Source organism: Pangasianodon hypophthalmus, chromosome 6 (assembly GCF_027358585.1).
Source record: "Pangasianodon hypophthalmus isolate fPanHyp1 chromosome 6, fPanHyp1.pri, whole genome shotgun sequence".
NCBI lineage: Eukaryota > Metazoa > Chordata > Actinopteri > Siluriformes > Pangasiidae > Pangasianodon > Pangasianodon hypophthalmus.
The window spans coordinates 28,304,968-28,327,150 of NC_069715.1; the positions used below are offsets into that span (position 1 = coordinate 28,304,968).

At 37.6% G+C, this 22,183-nt stretch overlaps 2 protein-coding genes across 4 annotated transcripts; both read left to right on the forward strand.

The window, feature by feature from the left end:
- The first annotated feature begins 710 nt into the window (after positions 1 to 710).
- gas8 (growth arrest-specific 8) lies at positions 711 to 9,049 on the forward strand. The gene is made up of 11 exons (XM_026914070.3): positions 711 to 833; positions 1,062 to 1,151; positions 2,856 to 3,053; positions 3,167 to 3,373; positions 3,777 to 3,831; positions 3,922 to 4,127; positions 5,204 to 5,371; positions 5,946 to 6,032; positions 6,144 to 6,353; positions 7,130 to 7,195; positions 8,213 to 9,049. The coding sequence occupies exons 3-11, from the start codon at positions 3,015 to 3,017 to the stop codon at positions 8,360 to 8,362; spliced, it is 1,188 nt and encodes a 395-aa protein (XP_026769871.3). The 5' UTR covers positions 711 to 833; positions 1,062 to 1,151; positions 2,856 to 3,014; the 3' UTR covers positions 8,363 to 9,049.
- A 705-nt stretch (positions 9,050 to 9,754) lies between these two features.
- Positions 9,755 to 21,946, forward strand: mthfsd (methenyltetrahydrofolate synthetase domain containing). Of its 3 annotated transcripts, none has more exons than XM_026913720.3 (8): positions 9,755 to 9,922; positions 10,016 to 10,119; positions 11,629 to 11,742; positions 12,412 to 12,525; positions 12,621 to 12,711; positions 12,786 to 12,898; positions 13,666 to 13,791; positions 16,654 to 21,943. In XM_026913720.3, the coding sequence occupies exons 1-8, from the start codon at positions 9,895 to 9,897 to the stop codon at positions 17,272 to 17,274; spliced, it is 1,311 nt and encodes a 436-aa protein (XP_026769521.2). In that variant the 5' UTR covers positions 9,755 to 9,894; the 3' UTR covers positions 17,275 to 21,943. The 3 variants fall into 3 exon arrangements, with proteins under 3 accessions (XP_026769521.2, XP_026769520.3, XP_053090932.1); XM_026913719.3 differs by lacking the exon at positions 11,629 to 11,742 and adding an exon at positions 11,787 to 11,900 and having other exon boundaries at positions 9,762 to 9,922; positions 16,654 to 21,937; XM_053234957.1 differs by lacking the exons at positions 9,755 to 9,922; positions 10,016 to 10,119 and adding an exon at positions 10,137 to 10,980 and having other exon boundaries at positions 16,654 to 21,946.
- Positions 21,947 to 22,183: the final 237 nt, after the last annotated feature.

Below are 22,183 nucleotides of genomic sequence, written 5' to 3' on the forward strand. Positions count from 1 at the left end.
TTTACACAGAGTGGTGTGAAAGAGAAACAAAAAAACTTCCAGTGAGGGAAACATCTTGATGTTGAGAGAGAGGTCAGAGGAGAATGGCCAGACTGCTAAGGCTACAGTAACTCAAATAACCACTCTTTACATCCGCGGTGAGCAGAAAAGCATCTCAGTACGCACGGCATGTCAAACCTTGAGAGGGAGATGGTCCGTATATGACCACATGAACAGAACAAGAATACAAATCTGAGTCAGAGCAAGCAGTGTATTTTCAATCTTCAGTTGGCCAGTGTCATCATGAAAGAATGAATTAATACAATAAAAATACATTGAAATAAATAAATAAATACATGATTAAAAAAAAGCAAATACATATATTGTGGAACATTATTTATACTCACTTTTCAATTTAATTCAATTCAATTTAATTTGTATTTTATTTAACAATGCACATTTCTTTGTATTATTATTTAATCATTAAAAATAAGTACATTAAGTACAGTTTAGCTCCCCCACATTCCCTATTATTTATATCAAAATGACAGAATGTATATTTACATTTATATCACATATGAAGGAATTTACAAAGTCTGTAACAAAGTAATTTTTGTGAGGAAAAAAAAACAAGTTACAGTTTATTTAACCCGAACAGAACAATCCACTTTCCAAAATGGCGGATAGCAACAGCGCCATCTACTGCAGCTTCACCCTTCACTGAATGGCGTGATTTGTCTTCTCGCGAGATTTGGATCTTCTGTTGCCATGACGCCGTGTTGTTGTATGACGACCCCGAGCTGCTCAGCTACACAGCGTCTTGACGATATTTAGCTAATTAAAACAACATCATGGTAAGTATAAGTGTCCTTCGAACAAATGAAATATTTGATCAAATTAAAGGGTGAAATGTTTTTCTTAGCTAACGGGCTAGCTTTTGATAACTAATACAGCTTAGCTATGTTACAAACCGCTAGTTAGCTAAATAACATTAGAGTCTAGTCTAGTCTTTTGTTGATAAATGTATGTTTAAGGTTTAAATATGGAATTAAGGTTAAAGTGATAACTTATTAATGTTTCAGCCTCCGAAAAAGAAAGGCACAAAGTCTGCTAAGGGAAAGAGCAGTACTGTAGTGGATGGACTTTCTACAGAAGACATGTCGAAGGAGCAGGTAAAGTTCCCAAAATGTGCAAATTGTCTTATCCTAACTAAATCATCACCTAAATATATATTCAAAATATGAATACAGTCACCCATAATCAATGAGCACACACTGGGACGTGCTGAGACTCATATACACACGAGTGCAAAAGTTTGCACACCCTTAGGATATAACGTGACAACAGTTTAAAGGTGCAATAGCAGATCTTTTTTTTCAATACTGCTTTTACAAATAACCTGGAAAATATGTAAGACATTATTAAAAAAGGTTTAAGTCATGACATCAGAACAAGTAGTATATTAAGTGGCTGAGAAATCCTGTTTGAAAAACTGACTTCCGGTCCGGAATGCTTGATTGTGGTTGGATGAGCCTCCTGTCAGTCATTTCGTAGATGCTGTAAGGCAGGGGAGCTCATTACATCAGGTTGATCGCAAGACACCCACTGATCGATCTTCTTAATAGGTCAGTGTAGAACCCTGGTGTGTGAGGGTGTGGAGGAAGACTCGGGAGACCGGCGGGAATGTTTCTGAGCTCAGGGTTTGCGTTTATTCAGTCAGCGCTTTTCAGCGCACTTTCAAATACTCAACAAACCCAAAACATCTCAAACGAAACGGGTCCATCCTGGAGTCTGAGCTTTCACTCCGTCAAGTTCAAGTTCACGCTTCACAGCGTGTGTGTCTGTGTGTGTGTGTGGGTGTGTGGGTGTGCGTACATGTGTGTCTCACAAGCTCTGCCAACTATATCGCACTCTCTCTCTCTCTGGTTACGGCAGTTACTGAATGCACAAAGAGACACATATAACTAGACTGGCGGTAATAAGACACAGGTGAGAATCATCACGTGTTACCTGCCGGTTCGTCCCGCCTCCTGTCCGTCCACCGCTGACGCTCGACCACACCTCCGCTGCTGTATATTACGGTTGAAAATTTCTTTGAAAATTTATGAAAATTGATTGCATAACATTTATTTGAGTAAAAGCAAATCTCTCAAAATAATTTCTCAAACTCCAAATTTAGAGCGTACATGCATATTTTACATGGTGGATCTAATAATAATAATAATAATAATAATATGAAAAAGTAGATCTCTTGTCACAGAAGTGTGAGCTCCCCTGGTCTAAGGGTCTAAGCCCACCGTAGATCTTGGGGGCTTCGTGAACATGGGCGGGAAAGAAAAAAAAAATCATTCAAATATCGAACCCACCTGCTTAATGGTTAGACACCTAATCTTAAAAAAAAAAAAAGGACTAATCTTACCTAATGCACCTTTAACTTATACCAACAAGACTTTTAGTCTGTTAGGTCAAACAGTGTATGCTTTCTAAGGAGTAAACTATTTGGGGAGCTGCTGATATAGAAAATAATCAACAGTGGTGTGGTGTGATGAAGCAGAGTTACTTTTACCACCCTGAAGTTGATTAGTTTCCTATAACATCACATCCTGAAGTGTTTTATTCTTCTTATTCTACATTGATTTGCTGTACAATTCATGAAAGACACATTGTACTTTTTATACGTTTATAATTTAATGTTGTGGAATGTTAATGAAACAAGTTACAATAAGTCACTTACGATATAACAGCTATAAAAAGTCGTTTATTTTTGCACTGCACTGTAGTCTAGCATCAACCTAAGAACATTTTTTTGTAATTGATTTGTCTTGTAACACTCCACTGTGTGCTGTAATTCACCACTAATGTTGATTCTCCATCAGCTGGAAGAACACATTATCCGGCTGCGTGAGGAGCTGGACCGGGAGCGAGAAGAGCGCAATTACTTCCAGCTCGAAAGAGATAAGATACACACCTTTTGGGAGATCACCAAAAGACAACTAGAGGAGAAGAAAGCTGACCTAAGGAACAGAGACTGAGAAATGGAAGAAGCTGAAGAGAACCATCAAACTGAAATCAGGGTATCAGTAATAATGATCAGCGTTCTTCAGTGACTCAGAAGATGTCTAAAAGGAAGTGTCTAAAATGATGTATCTTTTATTCTGTGTTTTTTTTTTTTGTTTTTTGTCTTCAGGTGTACAAGCAGAAGGTTAAACACTTGCTGTATGAACAGCAAAACGGCATTACCGAGCTTAAGACAGAGGCAGTGGTTGCCACCAAACTCCTGGAGAAAGAGCAGGCAGACCTGGAGAACGAGCTGCGGAGAGGCGTGCGCAGCCTGAAAGTGGACCTGAAAGAACAGGAGTTCTCCAACGAGAACTACATCAAGAACCTAAAACTGGTGCGTGCAAGCTGAGGTTTGCTCTCTGACACATGACGGTTAAACGGTAACACCAGCGAAACGTACCATTAAAGCCATTACTGCGTGACTGTTACAAAGTACTGACACTGGAGACTCCTTCCATAAATGCTAAATAAACATCTCGTCACAGTAATCTTCGCCATATCAACGATTGTACGTTTTCTTTACAAAAAATAACAATTTGCTTTTTAGATCCGATTATTATTAAGCTTAGATCTCAGGTGTCAAGCATTTTCTGATCTCACAGTGCTGAAACTCTGAAACTTATCTGCTGCATGTGATGTGATGTGATAACACGCCCAAACACGATCCAGAAATGCATCAGTGCATCAGATTATTCATCATCTCTGTCATGTTAATAGGCGCTCATTTATTTCCGCAGAGCCATGATAAGGAAATCACCAAACTGAGAAGTGAATTTGAGGAAAAAGTACGAGGTAGTGTATTAATGGTGTCTGTCTTTGACTCTCCATGAAACGTAATTGTACATGGAACATTGCACCCCATCTCATGATGTTTCTCTGCAGAAATCGAGGCTAAATATGAGAAGAAGATGCAAAAACAGCGACAGGAGCAAGACCTGAGGCGCAAGACTGAAATCCATGAGATCGAGCAAAGGAAGAACATCCACATTAACACGCTGATAAAGAACCACGAGAAAGCGTTCAGTGATATTAAGAACTATTACAGTGATATCACTCTCGGGAGCTTCAACCAAATCAGCTCGCTTAAGGTACGCTGAGAAGAGTTAGCATCTCCTGCTGGTTTATCTTTATTCTTATAATCTCTCCAGAACTGCTGAAGTCATCAGTGTACCCATCCTTTATATAAATACTACGAGGGAGAGTCAAATCAAAACCTTTTTTATTTTATTTTATTTTACTTTGCCTTGTTTGCTCCAAATAGGTGTCACACAAGTGTATAATTTTTCTCCATTTTCTCCAAAAATCTCCATTTTGTTTGAAGCAAGCGCTCTTTCAGCTTTTTCATGTGACTCACCCTCATATATCTGTTTAATTCAATTACTGTTCAGTCTGTTTTATCCTATTCGTTACTTTATTTTGTTTTTTTTTTTTGTTCATTGTTATTATAGAGAACTTTCATACACGTGGCTGCTCCAAGTGCTGTACAAGCAATTAGTAAAATTAAATTATAAAAATCTAATAGCGTAAAATAAAACATGCAGTGAAAATACAAGGACAAAAATAAGCATGATTAAATGTACACAAATATAGCATGAAATAAAATACTGTATATATAGTATAAAAACAGAATAAAGTAAAATTAAAATCATAATTCAAACAATTTCATTTTAAAATATTTTAAAATATTTTATTAAAATATTTAAAAATGAAAATAAAATGAAACTGTAAATACTAAGTCAGGTTGTTCTTATTTGTAAAGTACGTTTAGAAACACCAAAGTGCTGTTTATTAAGTTAATAAAATAAAGTAACAAATTGATCAAAGATAGATAAAAAATTCTTGAAATCTTCTTTCTCATACCAGTGACAAAACAGAGAAAGTACTTTGATCTATCTATCTATCTATCTATCTATCTATCTCTGTTGCTTTGGTAACATTGTTACTAAGCAATCATACCAATAAAGCACACTTTGAATTTTTCTTTTATGGCTTTAAACAGCAAGTTTAATGTTTAAGTCTCCAACATAAAGCTGTGTGATTCTCATTTTCCTTTCGTTAGCTCTAATCATAATCCTCTGTTTGGATCTCTGTATGATCTCCGCATTATTCTGATCCCCGCCTATCATTATAGCTCTTCGTTCTCCCTCTGGCTGTCTAAGTGCAGGAGCAAGTGGCTGACATGAAGAAGAAGGAGGAGAGGTTGGAGAAGGAGATGGCCGAGGTGCTGCAGCAGAACAAGCGTTTGACGGAGCCGCTGCAGAAAGCCACGCAGGAAGTGTCAGAGCTGCAGAAACAGCTCTCCAACTATAATAAGGACAAAGCCTTACTGGCAGTATGTGTCTCTTTTACTCTCATTCTTCACTTTCACTCTTACATTATCATTCCATTATCGCATTTAGTAAGCTTGTACTCTGTAAGGATTAACACTCTTGGAGGTGTGCTGTTATAGGAAAATAATGAATGACAGGGTGGTATGTTGAAGTGGAGTTACTGTTACCGCCATGAAGATGATTATTTTCCAGTAACAGCATGTCCTGAAGTGTTTTATTCCTCTTGTGCCACAACAACTTGCCAATAATTACATTTTTTCTTTTTATTGAAGAACCATACATACATTATAAATACTCTATAAACTCTTGTTAATAGTTACATGTAATATTGTGGAACATCTGTGGAACAAGTTAAAATTAAAACAAGTGCATTAATAAAAACCTCTTATTAGCAGAGGTCACTTCTGTCAGAGCTGCTGTTATAGAAAATTAATCAACACCTTCTGACCAATCAGAATTGAGAATTAAACAGCGCTGTGGTCTAAAAGTTACTGAGATATTGTGATATGTTGTGTGTTTGTGTGAGTACTAAACAGACCACAATTTCTAAGTGATCCCATTTCATTCCTCTGTCAGGGAGTGAAAGCACGTCTCAAAGTGGCAGATAAAGAGCTGAAGGACCTGAAATGGGAGCATGAAGTGCTGGAGCAGAGATTCAGTAAGGTGAGAGAGAGAGAGAGAGAGAGAGAGAGAGAGCACTGAGTTATTTAAGGCATAACTTTGCTCGAAATCATTTTGCTCAGAATCTCCTCTCTCTCGTTTCGTGGTCGTCAGGTGCAGCAGGAGCGAGATGAACTGTACCAGAAGTTCACCAAGGCCATCCTGGAGGTGCAGCAGAAGAGCGGCTTTAAGAACCTGCTTCTGGAGAGGAAACTGGAAGCTCTTACAGACACCCTGGAGAAGAAAGAGGCACAGCTCAATGAGGTCCTTGCTGCCTCTAATTTAGAGCCCAGCGCCCTGAACGTGGTCACTCGCAAACTGGAGGTACGGCTGATTACTAAACCTGCTCTCTGATGAAGGCAACAGAAACTTCAGTTATGGGTTTTGGGTTGTCCTGTGCAAACTTGTACCAAAAAAAAAAAAAAAAAAATCAAATGTTGTGGTGAATTTATCTTTTTAAAAATAACTTTATTAATGTTTAAATCTGTGCTCAGTGGCTGGTATAAAACGTGGTTAGCTTTCAAAGATAAAAAAAAAACGTCAGTATAAGTTTCATTTTCAGCATCCAGATCAGAGTATGAAGAAGTGAAGCTGGGGCTGATTTCTTTCCAGCCCAGACAGAGAAATACCTTTGGAGGAGAAACTGAAAGTAGACAGACTAAGCACACATTGTCCAATCAAAGTAGCAGTTATGAAAAATTGCACCGACGCCATAAACATAAGTTTAGTGTTTTTTTTGTTTTGAAGGAAGGTGTTACAGCGTTTCTGTTTATCAAGGTTGGTATTTGGAAGAAACACGGCATGAACCCAGTAGAGCACTGCAGACTTGACACTTTTAGAAATCACGAATGAAGCTGCCTCTCTGCCTTTAAAATAGTGTGTGTGTAAAAGTTTGCCTCATATCATTCTTACCATGTGATAATAACCCATTGTTCAACACTCATAGTTTCTTTGTCAGGCTATTGATCGATTTTAGCCTCAAATCTAATCTGAATCTCTGCTCATTGTAATTCTGACAAAATCTTTGTGTGATATATGAGACGGAGTGAGACCTTTTCTGAATTAGTATGTTTCTGATTCATTTTTGCTTTTATTTATAGGAAGTGTTGGACTCGAAAAACGTTGCTATTAAAGACCTGCAGTATGAACTGGCTCGCATGTGTAAGGTAGGTCCATCAGCAACCCTATGCCTTCATATTACTCTTCTTTTCTTCTTTTTTTTTCTTTTTTAAGAATTTCCTTATCCATGGTAGAGTTTACAGAAATACATCATCTCATACAGAAATACTCCATCTCCTATTTAATCTCTGTTTATCCACTTAATATCTATCTTTCTGATGGTTAAGGACTCCTAGCCAACTCCCCAATCATTTCTAAAGAAGCTTTTGGAGGCTACGACTATTTATTTTTACTGTGTGTGTTTGCAACATGGAGCTTTGAATCTGGCAACAAGCAGCATTTTATTTCAGGTTATTTCACTATTTATTTAATGTAAATGAGTTAGGAAACTATATTAGGAACCCAGGAACTTTTTTTCCAGATCCCAGGACCTTTAGGTGCATTTCCACCAGAGGAAATTTTCTCGAAACCCAGGAAGTTATGGCACAGTCTCAGAAATAAAGGTACCAGATTGTACCTTTCCTTGTTGCTGGGGTGGAACCACTAAAGGGTTCCTTTATTATGTATCTTGTACCTGAAAATGTAAATATAGTCAAGATTTAAAAATAATTTAAGATACATCATTGAACCTTAAGGACCACTAGGGTCCCTTAAAGGTACACCACGTGTACTCTTGACAGTAGCACTCCAGCAAGGAAAAGTACAGTTTGGTACCTTTATTTCTGAAAGTGTGCATTTAATTCCCATTCAACAGCCTTTCCTGATAAAACGGAGAATTTTATAAACAAATTTTTAAAGTAACAGGGTTATAGATACCAAAAAAATCCACAATAGCTTGTATGTATTTTAACTACTACAGTTTTTTTTAATTGGAACTGAAAACCAATGAACAAGCCACGCCCACGTGAGACAAACAGGAAAGGAAATGACCTCAATGATTTGCTCGTGTGAACGCTGATTAAATATGATACAATCTGCTTACAAATGTGAAATGTTACCCTGGTGGTAGGATTTTAAGAACTATCATAAAGATTTTTGCTCTAATAGCTTGTTTCCTCCCCCAGGCGCATAACGACCTGCTGAGGACGTATGAGGCGAAACTGAAGGCTTTCGGGATCCCTGTGGATGAACTGGGCTTTAAACCACTGGAGAGCAGCTTAGTGAAGCAGACCCTAGGTCAGGGACCAGCCGGCCTGGTGTCTGCCCCGCTCTAACCTCACTGCCTTAAACATGTACTTTCACATCAGCCATAATGCCCTGGGACTCGTCTCATATTCATCCTACAACAACAACAACAACAACAACAACAAAAATGCTGCTATGTCTCGCTCTCTCACTTTCTCTTTTATGAAAGAAGGAATTCTAAATCAGTCCCAATAAATATTTTGGAAAAAGAAATACTTTACTTACTTTTCTAACACCTGTTTTCTAACACCTGTTTACTTACCACTTTATTAGGAACACCATACAAAGGGATGCACAAGGTCAGTAACAATATTTAGATGCACTTGCATTCAAGCTGTAAGCTGTGGCAGTCATACGGTCCTCGATTGGTATTAAATGCCCCAGTGTGGGCGAAGAAAACACTCCCCGCGCCATTACACCATCACCACCAGCCTGAACTGTTGACACGGGGCAGGTTGGGTCCGTGGATTCATGCTGACCCTATTTCTTTCAGAAGAACATCCTCTAAAGTCACTGACTTAAGTGCAACGTTTCAACATGTAATAATGTAAAGCTGAAATAATGTATGGATTTATGGTATTTGTGTAGGTATCAGTTGACGATGCATGTGAATACGTCTAATGGATGATTTAAGCCATCATTTCTTCTCTGGGTTTTATTATAATTACAGTAACTGAAGCAGGAGAAAGTTTCATTAAAGCATTTCTGGTATTTTACACAGCAAATCTGTTTGTACTAAAGTTTCTGCTTCAGAAAACATATTTTTTTGTAATTATAATGGACATATATAATATATTAGTGTATATTAATTAATGTCATACATTATATTGTTATACATCTTATTGTTATATTTAAGTGTTTAATGCTTACCGGTTTTTATCGTGTTTAGCTTGGTGTTTGGCGCCACCTGGTGGACAATATGATCACCTTCGGTCATCTAACTTCCAAATTTAGCTGCCCAGATTAATCTGTAATAATTCTTAAAGAACTATCTTATATTTTAAAATAGTATAGGAGGGATTTTGTTTGTAACATTTTAAGATGTTCCAGATATTTTCTTTATTTATTCTGCTAAATAATTCATCGTGGTGATCAGCCAAATGTCCCCACAAGGACAAAACTGAGTAATTCCCATCCTTGTGGAGACATCTGGTGATAACACACACACACACACACACACACACACACACTGTAAATAGAGAAATTGAACCATAAGAAAAAAAAAAGCTAAGCCTTAGCCTGCAATGTCATGTAATTAATTAATTAATTGATATACACAAGGTTCTCCTGGGTCAGAACAAACTAATATTAAATCTACTAAATCTCAGAATTCCTACTTATGTTTGCAGGTCACATGTCAACAAACAACTTTTTTTCAGAATGAAAAACGAAACGCATTTGACCTTTTCAGGACACCGTAGCTGACCCGGAAGTGCGCTTTGTTTTGATAGGCAGCAGCTGCTGGTGTCAGTGTGCAGTTATGAACCAGGGAGATGCTACATGCAGGAGTCTGCTCAGTTCACTGTCATCGCCATTTAAAGCGTTTTAAAGTTAATAAACTATGGAACCCATTATAATTATTGCTAAAGGTATGTGAGAGAGATTTTGTGTGCTTTGTTTTATCGTTAAACCCGAGCTTGACCTGCATCCCTGTGTGCTTTAATGCCTGTTTTCTCTCTTAGAGGCGACTAAATGGGACATTCGCCAGAAAGTGTGGGATTACATGGAGACTAAAGACCTGGCAAACTTTCCCCGACCTGTGCACCACAGAATCCCAAACTTCAAGGTCAAAAGGCTCTTTAATAAGCACATTCATGTTGTTTTGATTGGTATGTTGTTCTAATGTAGATAATCAGAGGTACTGTACATCAGTGTATAAGTGTACTGACAATAAAGTTCACTATATTTTACTCCTTGGTAGCAAATTAAAATTAAAATTGGGAACTAATAATTGTTTTTGCAAACTAACAAGTCAGTCCTCAGTCAAGACCCAGTGAAACTGTGCTACCCATGAATGTGCCACTGAACAAAACAGTAATAAAAGCAATAAAATAATCTGGGACTGTAGTTATTGTTAAATAATGTGGTGGTGTGATGCAGCCTGAGGCAAAGCAGAGTTACTGTTACCACCCTCAGGTTGATTATTTTCCTATTGTAACACATCCTGAAGTGTTTTATTCCTCCTATACCACAGACTATTTATTTATACATTTATACAAGTATGATCCATGATTTACTTTTTATCCAGTTATAGTTACACTTAATGTTGTGGAACATCCAAGTTAGTTCCTGTTATCACTTGCATTATAGCAGCTATAAACAGTCATTTTCCTCACAAACGCAGCCTGTCATGTTACTGACAAACTGCAAAGTGTAAAACTCCTCTGTCCTGAAGACTTCCTTGTGTCAGGAAAACTTTACAGCTTTACCTCTGACTGTTACAAAGCACTGATACTGGAGACTCCTTCCAAAATACTCCACCATATCAGTGATTATATGGGTTTTTTTTAATTTATTTATCGTATATAACAGTGATTTGCCATTCAGCTGGCACTACTGTCCGAGAGCTGCTGTTAAAGAATGTTAAACAACACCTTCTGACCAATCAGATTCAAGAATTTAACAACTGGCCTGAAAGAGAAAAATGGTAAGGCACTCTAACATCATTAACAAGTCTACCTGAAACATTACTACACAATCTGGTTTTCTTTCATAGTAACGTTCTTTAACAGCAGCTCTCGGACAGTAGTGCTCATTTATTTCCCAGAATGCAGGCTTTCTCTATTTCTCAGCTCACTGTCCGAGAGCGTGAACCCTGATGCCATTTTGTGTGAAATGTGCCTCTTCGTTACTAGTTAGACTAACAGTTTCACTTCTTGTAATTATGCTACCATCCATCCTTGCTGATGTAAAATTAAAATACACTGATCACAGATCAGAGAAGATTAAATGGTGCTGTCTATCTTTACTTAAAACAGGGAAGTTCTGGAGATCTTGGAAGTTACTGGTTTTAAAATCAAAGTAAACTTTTTATTTTGCTGAGTAAGAAGTCATTAAATTTGTGTCCTAGAATCAGACTCTTGTGACTAATGATACACATGTCCGGATCACGTGACCAAAACTACACTGTTTTTACCTTTATGCATTTAACTAAGATACTGCTGACAGGCTGTAGGTATATATGTAAGTAGTAGCAATATACAATTGCTGTTGGACGCCCATTGCCTTGATCTGCTCTGTGCGTGCGTGTGTGTGTGTGTGTGCGTGCGTGTGTGTGTGTGTTCTGCACTGACAGGCTGCTACAGCGGCCTGCGACAGGCTTCCTGTCCTGCAGGAGTTCCAGTCCAGCAGCGTTGTCAAAGTGAACCCGGATAAGCCACAGGAGCGAGCTCGCTTTCACACTCTGCATGTAAGTGAGTCATCACTTGTTTAAATTTTTTTCTGTCTCTTCAGGGAGCTCAGGGGGCGTGCGGGAAGATGGTGGGCATTGAGTTCTTCACCAAATGCAATGAAGTCAAAGTGGATCCTGATAAACCCCTGGAAGGGGCTCGATTAGCAGCTCTGCAGGTGAATTTATAAGTAAAAGTGTTCTGTCTCTGTAGGTTATGTAAGGAATAAAATACACTGGGGCGTGCAGTTATAGGAAAACAATCAGTGACAGAGTGGTGTGATGCAGCCGGTGTGAAGCAGAGTTACAGCTACCACCTTGAAGTTGATTATGTTCTAATAATAGCATGTGCTGAAGTGTTTTATTCCTCTTATACCACAGCTGCTACTATAGAAACACTAACGTATTAGAACGAGTGCATTAATATAAACCTGTGATTTGCAGCTGCACTACTATCAGAGCTGCTGTTATAGAAAATTAATCAACACCTTCTGACCAATCAGAATTGAGAATTAAATGCAACAGCACTGTGGTATAAATGATAAGCTCACACACTTCCTAAAGTGCATTGTGGAAAGTGTTGCATTTTCTTCTTTTACATTTTGCAGACTTCATGTTATCTCATCTCAAATGCGTTAAAGGCTTGTGATCCGTATTTAGGAAAACTTCCTCCCTATATTTTGACTCCAGGCTGGAAAAACACTGCTGGTCCCGACACCTCGTCTACGGACAGGACTGTTTAACAAAATCATTCCTCCACCAAGAGCCACCAAGGAGGATCTGCGAGTGTGCTCTACATCCCAGGTGACTCACACACACTCGTACTGTACGCACATTAGGTATCGTTTTAAAATTAAGCGAGAATTGTAATTAAAAGTGGCATTCATTGTGTTTTTTAGGGTGTGAAGGAGTTCAGTGTCCCAGTGGGTTTAGATTCAAGAGTTCACGTGGACTTGATAGTGGTCGGATCTGTTGCCGTATCTGAGAAAGGTAAACTAATATATAGTTCATTATCTCATGTTTGTTTATTTTTCACTTTTCCACTTTTATTTTATTTTTTTCAGGTTACAGAATTGGGAAAGGTGAAGGATTTTCAGACATGGAATATGCCATGATGGTCTCAATGGGAGCTGTGAATGAATCCACAGTGGTTGTGACTGTTGTCCATGACTGCCAGGTCAGAACCCTTGAATAAGTTCTAATACCACAGCGCTGTTGAATTCTCAATTCTGATTGGTCAGAAGGTGCAAATCGCAGGTTTATATTAATGCTCTTGTTTTAAAACATTATCATTTCTATAATACACAGGGATTTGTATGGCACAATTGTTGATATAGTGAAGTTTTCTGTCAGGAGATGTTTATTTAACATTTGCGGAAGGAGTCTCCAGTGCCAGTGCTTTGTAACAGTCAGAAGTAAAGCTGTAACTTAAAGTTTCTAAGCACAATAATAATGCTTCTGTTAGAAATGATTTGTCATAGCACACTAAAAAAAAAATAAAACCAAACACTGTATGATTCCTGGTGACGCACCTTATAAACAAAAGCTACATTTTTGCACTTTACTTCCAGTTCTCTTTGCAGAACAGGCAATCGTCCCTGCCTGCATTTCCCTAAGCAATCCTTCCTTCACATTTTCTCTTATTTTACATTTTCTCTTATTACAACATAGAGACAGTCACATGACAGCTCTTGAGCTTATTCTTGTGAGAAAGCAGGATTTGGGATCAGGGGAGCTTTGGCATGGATCTCTCCAGGTGAAAGTTTGTGTATTGCGTGAGCCTCATCTGTGAGCACTTGTGTTCTACAAACATCCTAACATATCACAAGAACTTTCCGGATCTCTGTGCCAATCGCTGCCAAATATGAATGCCCAAAAATAATAAATATCTATTATAAAAGCACATGTTAAATTCAGTGTACTAATGTGTTGTGTGATCAACAGGTTGTGGATATTCCAGAGGGACTGACGGAAAGTCACGATCTCACCGTGGACTACATCCTCACACCAAGCAGGATCATCAAGACTGAGTGTAAGATCCCCAAACCACAGGGCATCATCTGGTCAAAGGTAAATCTAAACACACGGACCACTACCACATATAGTTAAGTGCAAAAGATTGCATCTCCTTAGGACGAATTAAATAAGGCAGAAATTTTCTTTATGCCAACAAGACACTTAGGGCCTCATGTAGAAAACTCATTTTCAGCTGCAGTTAGGTCTATTTCTGCATGAAACACATTGTGTGTTATGTACAAACCTGGCGTATGAGCCTAATCACTCTGTTAGCAGTGTAAAGCCAGAATAAAAAAGGTGGGGAGTTTGGAAGTGCTGCTGATTTACACAGCATATTTGAATTTCTAAACTTTGGGAAATTAGCAACGTCCGGTTTTGTGCACGATTTACTCCTCTTCCTGGAAACAAGGTGTAAACTAGCAGCATGTTGTAAAGTTTTATAGCTGGGTAGTTTTCCCACAGAATTGAGTGTGACTTTAACTGCTTTTTTAAATTGGTTGATCAATTGTTTAAATCAAATGAGCACTGAATCAATTTATTATTATCGTTATTAATATACTAGTACTGATACTGGTAATAATATTAATAATAATAATAATAATGACTGAAATCTAAAAATTATGATTAAAATAATAGTAATAAAAATCATTTAAATACAATACCTTATTTATTTATTTGTTTATTTAAAAACTTTCATGACAAAATGTATAAGTACTGTAAAAGTGACTGTTTCAAAACCCTGATAAAAACAATTATTCAGGCAGACTTCATGTTATTTACTGCTTGTCCTTTGGGGTGGTTTTACCTCGCAAATCTGGCAACCCTAATCACAGTAAACATACAGTAAATCACAAACACATGCGTCATTTTCCCTCAAAACTAACAAAGAATTCATCACATTAAACAGGACCTTTGTGATACTGTGCATTTTCTAAATAGCTGAAGTCGACCACAAGGAAAATGGAATATGGTTTAATTACACACGCTTACAGGAAGTAAACTATAGAGTAAAACCAGTTGTGGCTCTGATTGCGTATCAGCTGTATTAATTCCCTTCACACTGTCTGCTTAATTGTTCTGACACATGAGTTTTTATTTAGTAAGAATGTCCTTGTTACTGAAATTGCATTTCCTCTTTAGACTCAAGTTTTTTGACGCTCTATGGTTGAAAAAAAAATCCAGTGAATGTGATATAAATATTCTCTAATTACATGTTTACCCACCTTTTGTCTTTATAACCGCCTTCACCCTCTTCACCCTTTTTATGGAACATTTTTATAGATTGATTGTAAAACAGATTCTTTTTCCTTTACCCAGAAACCTTACGCCCAGGAAGTAATAGGGCATCTCCATAACAATCTCTGTAACTTATTGTTTTCACAACAAACAAATGCTGAAAGCCTTGCTTGTTTTTTTTCCTCTGTTTTTAGGGTAACCAAGTGAAACATATTTTTACGTACATCCTTATAAGGCAAGTTTGCTTATGTTGCGTGAATTAGTGACCACGTTTGTTATCCGTAGTGGCTCTGAGTCACTTTACTCAGCCAGAATCCAGAGCTCTATGAAGGCCAAGTCAGATGTTCAGAAGATTTGTGGTTCTGGCATTCATAACTTTTCATTCTACGTGGAAGCGAAGTCTGGGGTCAGTATGATGCGAATATTTGCGTTATAGAAATAGCGTTTTTTTGGCCTGGTGAGCAAAAGTGATCTCTTAGTGAAAAAGCTACATACAGCTGTGGTTAAGTTCCTAAAATGTACTTTTTCTATTATTGCCTGTTTTGGTAATAGCCTTTAAATGCTGTACTGATATTTCTTAATCAAATGTGGAAACCACAGTGGAAATAGTCATGCTAATACACACTAGTAATCCTGTCATTATCAAATTTGAGTTGTTATCAAATGATTTAGCACACTGCTATATTTTATTTTGGATTAAAGCCAATATTAAGTTTAAGGAAATCTGAAGCCCATGAAGAGATAAAGGAGATCTGTCCTGTTAGCAGAAAGCATGGACTTAATTTGACTACGCAACCTCAATGGTGATAAAGTAACGTTTTTTTATTATTTAAAGTGAGCTTATAAATAAATATTTGCCTGTAAAGTAACTCAATGTTTAACACAAGCAGCAGGAAGTTTGAATTTTTTTCTAAGTTCCTTTTCAGTAGGTTTTATTTGCAGGATGCAGAGCGACTGAAGAAGTACAAAATTTGCGTATTTAGAAAGAAAAGGACTGATTGAGTTGCATGTTAATGAGTTGGATGTATTACTGCCAAAATCAGTTATTTTGCAGTTATTTTAAGGTGGGTGGGTTGTAGGATTTCTCACGCAGGAATTACAGAAGTTACTAAATCAGGCCTCCAAGAAGGGTTCTGCTTAGAACTCTGTTTTATAGGAAAACAACCGGTTGAACCAAAGATTTCTTAAGGTTTGTCTATACATAAGAGTATTCATGAAATGCTTTAAAAATTGTAGGAATTGTGTAGCCTTCGTGATGTCACAAGTAGTATTCATTTCGTTGATGAAAATTAAGATGAAAAATGTTCATCTGTGACCTGCAAATCTAGACTAAAAATAATAATCACATGACTAAAATATAACTAAACTATTATTTGTTTTTTTTTTTTTTATTTGTTTTTTTGTTGGAAGCTAATTTGAATGTGGTTTTTAATGCTAAAATGGTATTCCGATTAGCTTTCATCTTTAATACTGGTAACAACTGAGTCAAATAGGTATTAAAATATCTAAGGATGGCATTAAAAAGGTGTTTGAAAGAATTCAATTTAGATTTGCTGATTTCTAGAGATTTATTTTACACTTTATAAAATTCTGCTTAGCTTTTTCCCCACCAAACGTACAAATACAGCTTCTAGAATTTTTCCTCAAAAGCTGCAAACACTGTTATTTTCATGTCTGCAGCTAGATGCAGAAATGCTGGAGAAAATTCCCATCCTGAAAAAACTACGAGCCTTGGAGCAGAAGGCTGGAAAGGACGTAACGCTGAAAGTGTCCTCTGCTGAAAGTGTGAAGACAAAACAGGAGCATAAACCCAAACCCGAGCCCGAGGCCAGTCCTGATCCAAAACATGACCTGAGGCATGATCCTAAAATCCCAAGGCAAGATTGTACACTTGCGCTTATCGGTTCAGGTGAAGAAGCTGATGTGAAGAGTGAACGTTCTCAGGCTCCTGTAAAGACACTTTATTTAGGCAGCCTCCCGGCTGGATTGCGGGTGAGCGAGCTGAAGGGTTTCCTGAGGGAGCGGGACGCTGTACCTGCTAGGCTCAGCTGGCAGGGGGCACAACGCAGGGCGTTCCTCGAGTATGGTGACAAGCGAGCCTCAGATCAGGCTCTGGATGCCCTGCAGGGGCTCTGCATTAAGGGCCACACTCTGCATGTAGAGCGAGCCAAAAGCCAAAAGAGCTTCCACAGACCTGGTGCTACCAAAGACCAAGCAAGAATGAACCCAAAGGAACAGCTCAGACTACAACATCCACCGCAGCCACCATCAGCAGTGTCCCAGAGGACAGGTTGGAGATAAAATCCAGAAAAGGTGTCAGAGGTGTGAGATTTCAGTGGGAGAAGAACACTGATAGATGCTCTTACAAAACAATTGTTCCTGGAATTAAAATTCAGAAATCCTTATGATCCTTATCATGTTTTAACAATGGTTATTAAAGGTGCGCTTTGTTAATGTTTAAAAAAAAAAAAAAATACTGTAATAATCATATAATTTCGGAATTAAAGTAAGCAATGAAACACAACAGAACATGCTGTTATAGGAAAATAATCAATGATGGGATCGTGTGATTAAGCCTGACATGAGGTGAAGTTACTATTACAACACAGAAGTTGATTAATTTCCTAGAAGAGCACATCCTGAAGTGATTTGTTGCTCTTATACCACACGAACGACTACAATCGACACTATCTATTTATCCAGTTACAGTTATATTTAATGTTGTGGAAAGTCAGAAAACAGGTTAGTCCCTGTTATCTCTTAAGTTGTAATGGCTATAAACAGTTGTTTCCCCTGTCGAAAACTTAAAGTTGCAGTTTTACCTCCGACTGTTATAAAAAAAAAAAAAAAAAAAAAAAAACACACTGGAGACTCCTTCACCAGTAAATAAACGTTTTCTTACAGAAGCCGTCACCATATCAACAATTGCATGTTTTTTTTTTTAATATATATATTTATGTGGAGCATCTGCCATAAGTCCCTGCGAATGAGTTGTTACTATAGAAAACAGAATCAGTGCATTAATATAAACCTGTGATTTGTCTTGCAACTCGGCACTACTGTCAGAGCTGCTGTTACAGAAAATAAATCAACACCTCCAGACCAGTCAGAATCAAAAATTCTACTGCGCTGTGCTATAAATACGATAATTCGCAGTATTCCCATGCAAAAGGTCTGGTGAGTTTCTTTTTCTGGCCTGGAAATTAGCTCCGCCCACAGAGGAGGACACCCAATCAGCCTTTTCGCTTTTCTTTAAAAGGCAACTGACAAGACGTGTGGTTTCAGCAGAAGGGGTTAGGGTTGATCTGGAGGAAGGTGAAGGCTTGAGGGTGTTTTCATTGCAATTGCAGTTTGCCTCTCAGGGAGAAGAGGGCGCTAAAACTTACAGACTGATTCTTTAAGCTTTAAGAGGGTGGATGAAATAGTCAGTGAGAAATACAGAGTGCTGTATTGAAGTCTAAAGTGCTGCATCATTAAAGTGAAAATGGTATAATAGTGATCATGGTATAATAGTATATACTAATTGCTAGTTCTTAGATAAATTGGGTTCCTCACAGCTCCGGGGTCTACGGTTCGATCCTGAGCTCAGGATACTGGCTGTGTGGAGTTTAACATGTTCTCCTTGTGTCCAGTTGGGTTTCCTCCCACCTCTCATAAACATGCAACTTTCGCCAGGATTGGCTAAGATAAATAGCCCCTAGATGTGAATGTGTGTGTGAGTGAGTGTGTACGTAGTGCCCTTGGATGGACAGGCATTCCATCCCGTGTGTATTCCTGCCTCACTCACAGTGTTCCCAGGATAGGCTCCAGATCCAGTGTGACCCTGATTAGGATAAAGGGCTTACTGAAGATTGATGGAATGGTCAGTGTCTTTATCCCATCAGTGAAGCACATTCATTTATTCATGTTCAGTAAGAATGTTATCCTGGTCATAGTCCTGGTGGCTCCGGAGCCTATCTCAGGAATAGGGCGTGAAGTGGGAACACACCCTGAATGTGGTACACAGTGAAGAAAATTTTTTCTTATCAAAAGCCACGTTTTTGGCATTGACGTCTCCAGCCTGAGTTTTATCTGCGTTCCATCATGTTCCTACTGTGTCTACGTGTGATGTCTCTAAAAAAAAAAAAAACCCAAAACAAAACAAACAAAACACTAAGTCATGTACTGAGAGCAATTCCAAAGCTGTTCCGCCCGATTCCGTCTTGATCCCTTTCTCCAGGCGGTTTTACCCAAGCCTGCTGTTTGAGAAGTTTTGAGGCCTGCTTCAGTAGTGTGGCCTGCGATCCTCCCTGAAGCCGCCATGTTCTACAGTTCATACCACACTGAAACCTGAGCTTCCTCCGGAAATATTCTTCATTTCTGCTCATGGAGCTTTTAATTAATAATGGGCAAATCCTCTTTTTTTCTTTCAATGACTCTAGATTGAATTAGGCACACTGATTTTCAAAGATTGGAAAGTTTTAGCCAAGGTGAGACGTTTTTTACGTTTTTAATTTTGACTTTTTCCGTTATGTTTTCATGCTTCACTTACTGTTAAGGAAAATGCAGTTATACAGTAATTTATGTATCTCCAGAAATGAAACTGGATCCTTAAAGAATTTGGCTGAAAATGGTATTTATACAATTTCTGTATAAATAGCAGTCCAAATGTATTAGGTCAGGAAAGACACATTTGATGTTGGACGTTTTTTCTTTAGTTTTGCACTGGTGTAATGAGACAAATAAGAAGGACAAGTAAATGAAGCTTAGAGCTTCCAGTTTAGCAGAGTGTTGCTAAACGTCATGGCTATTTATTATTATTTACATTATACTTGTAGCTCTAGTGCAAAAACAAACTTCACCAAAAATCCCCGAGCATACTTTGGCTGATTTAATAATTGTGTAAATATGACTTTTTTTTTAATTCACAGAAATATGGTCCTCTTTTCACTGTTACTATCACACAGTTGGGGGAAAAATAAGTTACTATAGGAGGGTAAATTCTACTGTAGTTATAATTTCTACTTTGTGTGTGTGTGTGTGTGTGTGTGTGTGTATGTACGTATGTATGTATGTATGTATGATATGTGTCTCCATCGACTGTCTTCATCTTCTGAAACCAAAACTATTCCACTGGTGCACACAATCGCTGCCTCCGCTGTAGATGGTGAATCAAAACAGAGCACACAGGCTCGGTTCGGACGGGATTAGTTTTACATGCGGTGTGAGAGTAACTTCGTCTTTTACAGGTGCCGCTTTGTGATTTCAGCAGCGTCTCTATTTTTCTTCCTTCATCTCTGATTCCAGAAAATTCCAGCCGAACATACTCGTTGTTTTTAAAGGTGGTCTGAACGTTTTAGTGCTTCCTGGGTCAACTTTTTACAAGCAGATGTTGTCTGTAATGATTTACTTCAGCAAAATACAGTAGCCTACTTTCTATGATATTCTATAATGCTTCTGTATTAACTTTTAGGAATGAGACCACATTGAAAATCTGGGATATTTTTTTCATTTAAAATTGGAAATAAACAGAAGGTTATAGAATTTTGAAATATTTAAAACAAAGAAAGTAAATGTTCAATATCTGGAATCTTTAATATTCAGGATTCTGCACTATTTCTAGGTCCCTATTTAAGTAAATGTGTGATACTGATCATGTTAACTGCTTTGTACAAAAGGTCAGATTTTCCTCATGTCTAATCTCTTCTAATAAAGCGAATTTTCAGACGACACTCCGATGGATTTGATCTAAAATGGATCATAAGATTTTACACAACTTGTGGAGTCCATGCCAGCTCGAGTGTGCACTGTAATTAAAGCAAAAAGGGACAAACCAAATACTAAGAAACTCTGAAATTCATGTCAATATTTCAAAGATTCTACTTTTACAATTTCAAGTTGTTGTGAATAATATAATTTGTAATGAAAATTGTTGTATTAAATTAGAAAAGAATGCAAAATAGAAGCGCTTTCACTAGTGCTCTCAGACTTTTGGACCCCGCCGTATGCCAGAATATCAGAGATATAAAACATCCATTTGTTAGAAAAAGAAACCTTCTCATTTTGCATGAATTATTTTTTTTTTTACATCACAGAACTGATGTGCAAGCATTTAATTAAGCCTGCAGGCATCAAGAAACAAATACCATCCAAAATTTGATTTACTGTTCAAATGAATCGATTCAATAAGTGAATCAGTGATTCATAAGGCACTGCACTGCTTTTCCTGGTATTGAGTGAATCACACAGGAATTTGATTCGTTTCAGCTCTGTTTAACATCATCAGCAGATTAATGTGTGGTCCGGAGGCAAGGAGGCAACATGCCCCAGCTGCCCTGGTGAACATTAACCTATAAGGGTGTTACTCCGTCAATTTCACTCAGTAAAATAGTCTTGACAAATGACAAAGATAACGCAGAGAGATGATATGAGGGGCTGGAGTGCTTGTTGGGTTTTTTTTGTATTTTTTTTCTTTCTCCCAGATGGACTCCAGGGCCATGAGGGTCTTACAGTGTGTTTCCTTTCGTCTAACACTAAGCTCCAATGTGCCTCATGAGCCCAAAAATGACTTTTATTCGCTTATAGTGTAAGTAGATGGATTGTAACAGCTGTTTTGGGATGAAAGTGGAGAAATGTCGGCTACTTCTGCCGTTTCCAGATTTATTATGTCCATAAGTCGCAGTCCATTAAACCATATAAACATGGATTATGGATTTTGGTTGTCGACGCTAACTAAAGATATATTTCACCCTGGTTAACCATGTTAGATGGATAGCCTAATTATCCAACCATGTAGTGTCTTCTGTTTCATTTAAAAAGTGCAGTAGATTTTGGCTGATGTCTGATTCACCTTTCCAGAATATACACTGAAACTAGATACACTCATAAACATCTGATAAATGTCTTATCCGATTTATACTCAGACATTACATTCTTCTTCTTTCTTCTTCTTCTTCTTACTATTATTATTAGTATCATCATTATTATTATTATTATTATTATTATTATTATTATTGGGCATGGGTTTTTAACATTTACATGATAAATGATGCAATATGTTTTTATTCAGCATGTATTTAATATTCCTATATTTACACGAATTTACATAAACTTGAAAATGTGTGAAAATACTTGTAAAGAAAAATCACATTGATTCTACTGTGAAAATCTACATGAAATAATAATAATAATAATAATTATTATTATTATTATTATTATTATTATTATTATT

Bases quoted from the DNA above. Each gene is read 5' to 3' on its own strand.
- gas8 (XM_026914070.3), top strand. From the start codon at position 3,015: ATGGAAGAAGCTGAAGAGAACCATCAAACTGAAATCAGG. The intron at 3,374-3,776 runs GTGCGTGCAAGC...TTATTTCCGCAG, and splicing joins ACATCAAGAACCTAAAACTG to AGCCATGATAAGGAAATCAC. The intron at 3,832-3,921 runs GTAGTGTATTAA...GTTTCTCTGCAG, and splicing joins ATTTGAGGAAAAAGTACGAG to AAATCGAGGCTAAATATGAG.
- mthfsd (XM_026913720.3), top strand. From the start codon at position 9,895: ATGGAACCCATTATAATTATTGCTAAAG. The intron at 9,923-10,015 runs GTATGTGAGAGA...TTTCTCTCTTAG, and splicing joins CATTATAATTATTGCTAAAG to AGGCGACTAAATGGGACATT. The intron at 10,120-11,628 runs GTCAAAAGGCTC...CTGCACTGACAG, and splicing joins ACAGAATCCCAAACTTCAAG to GCTGCTACAGCGGCCTGCGA.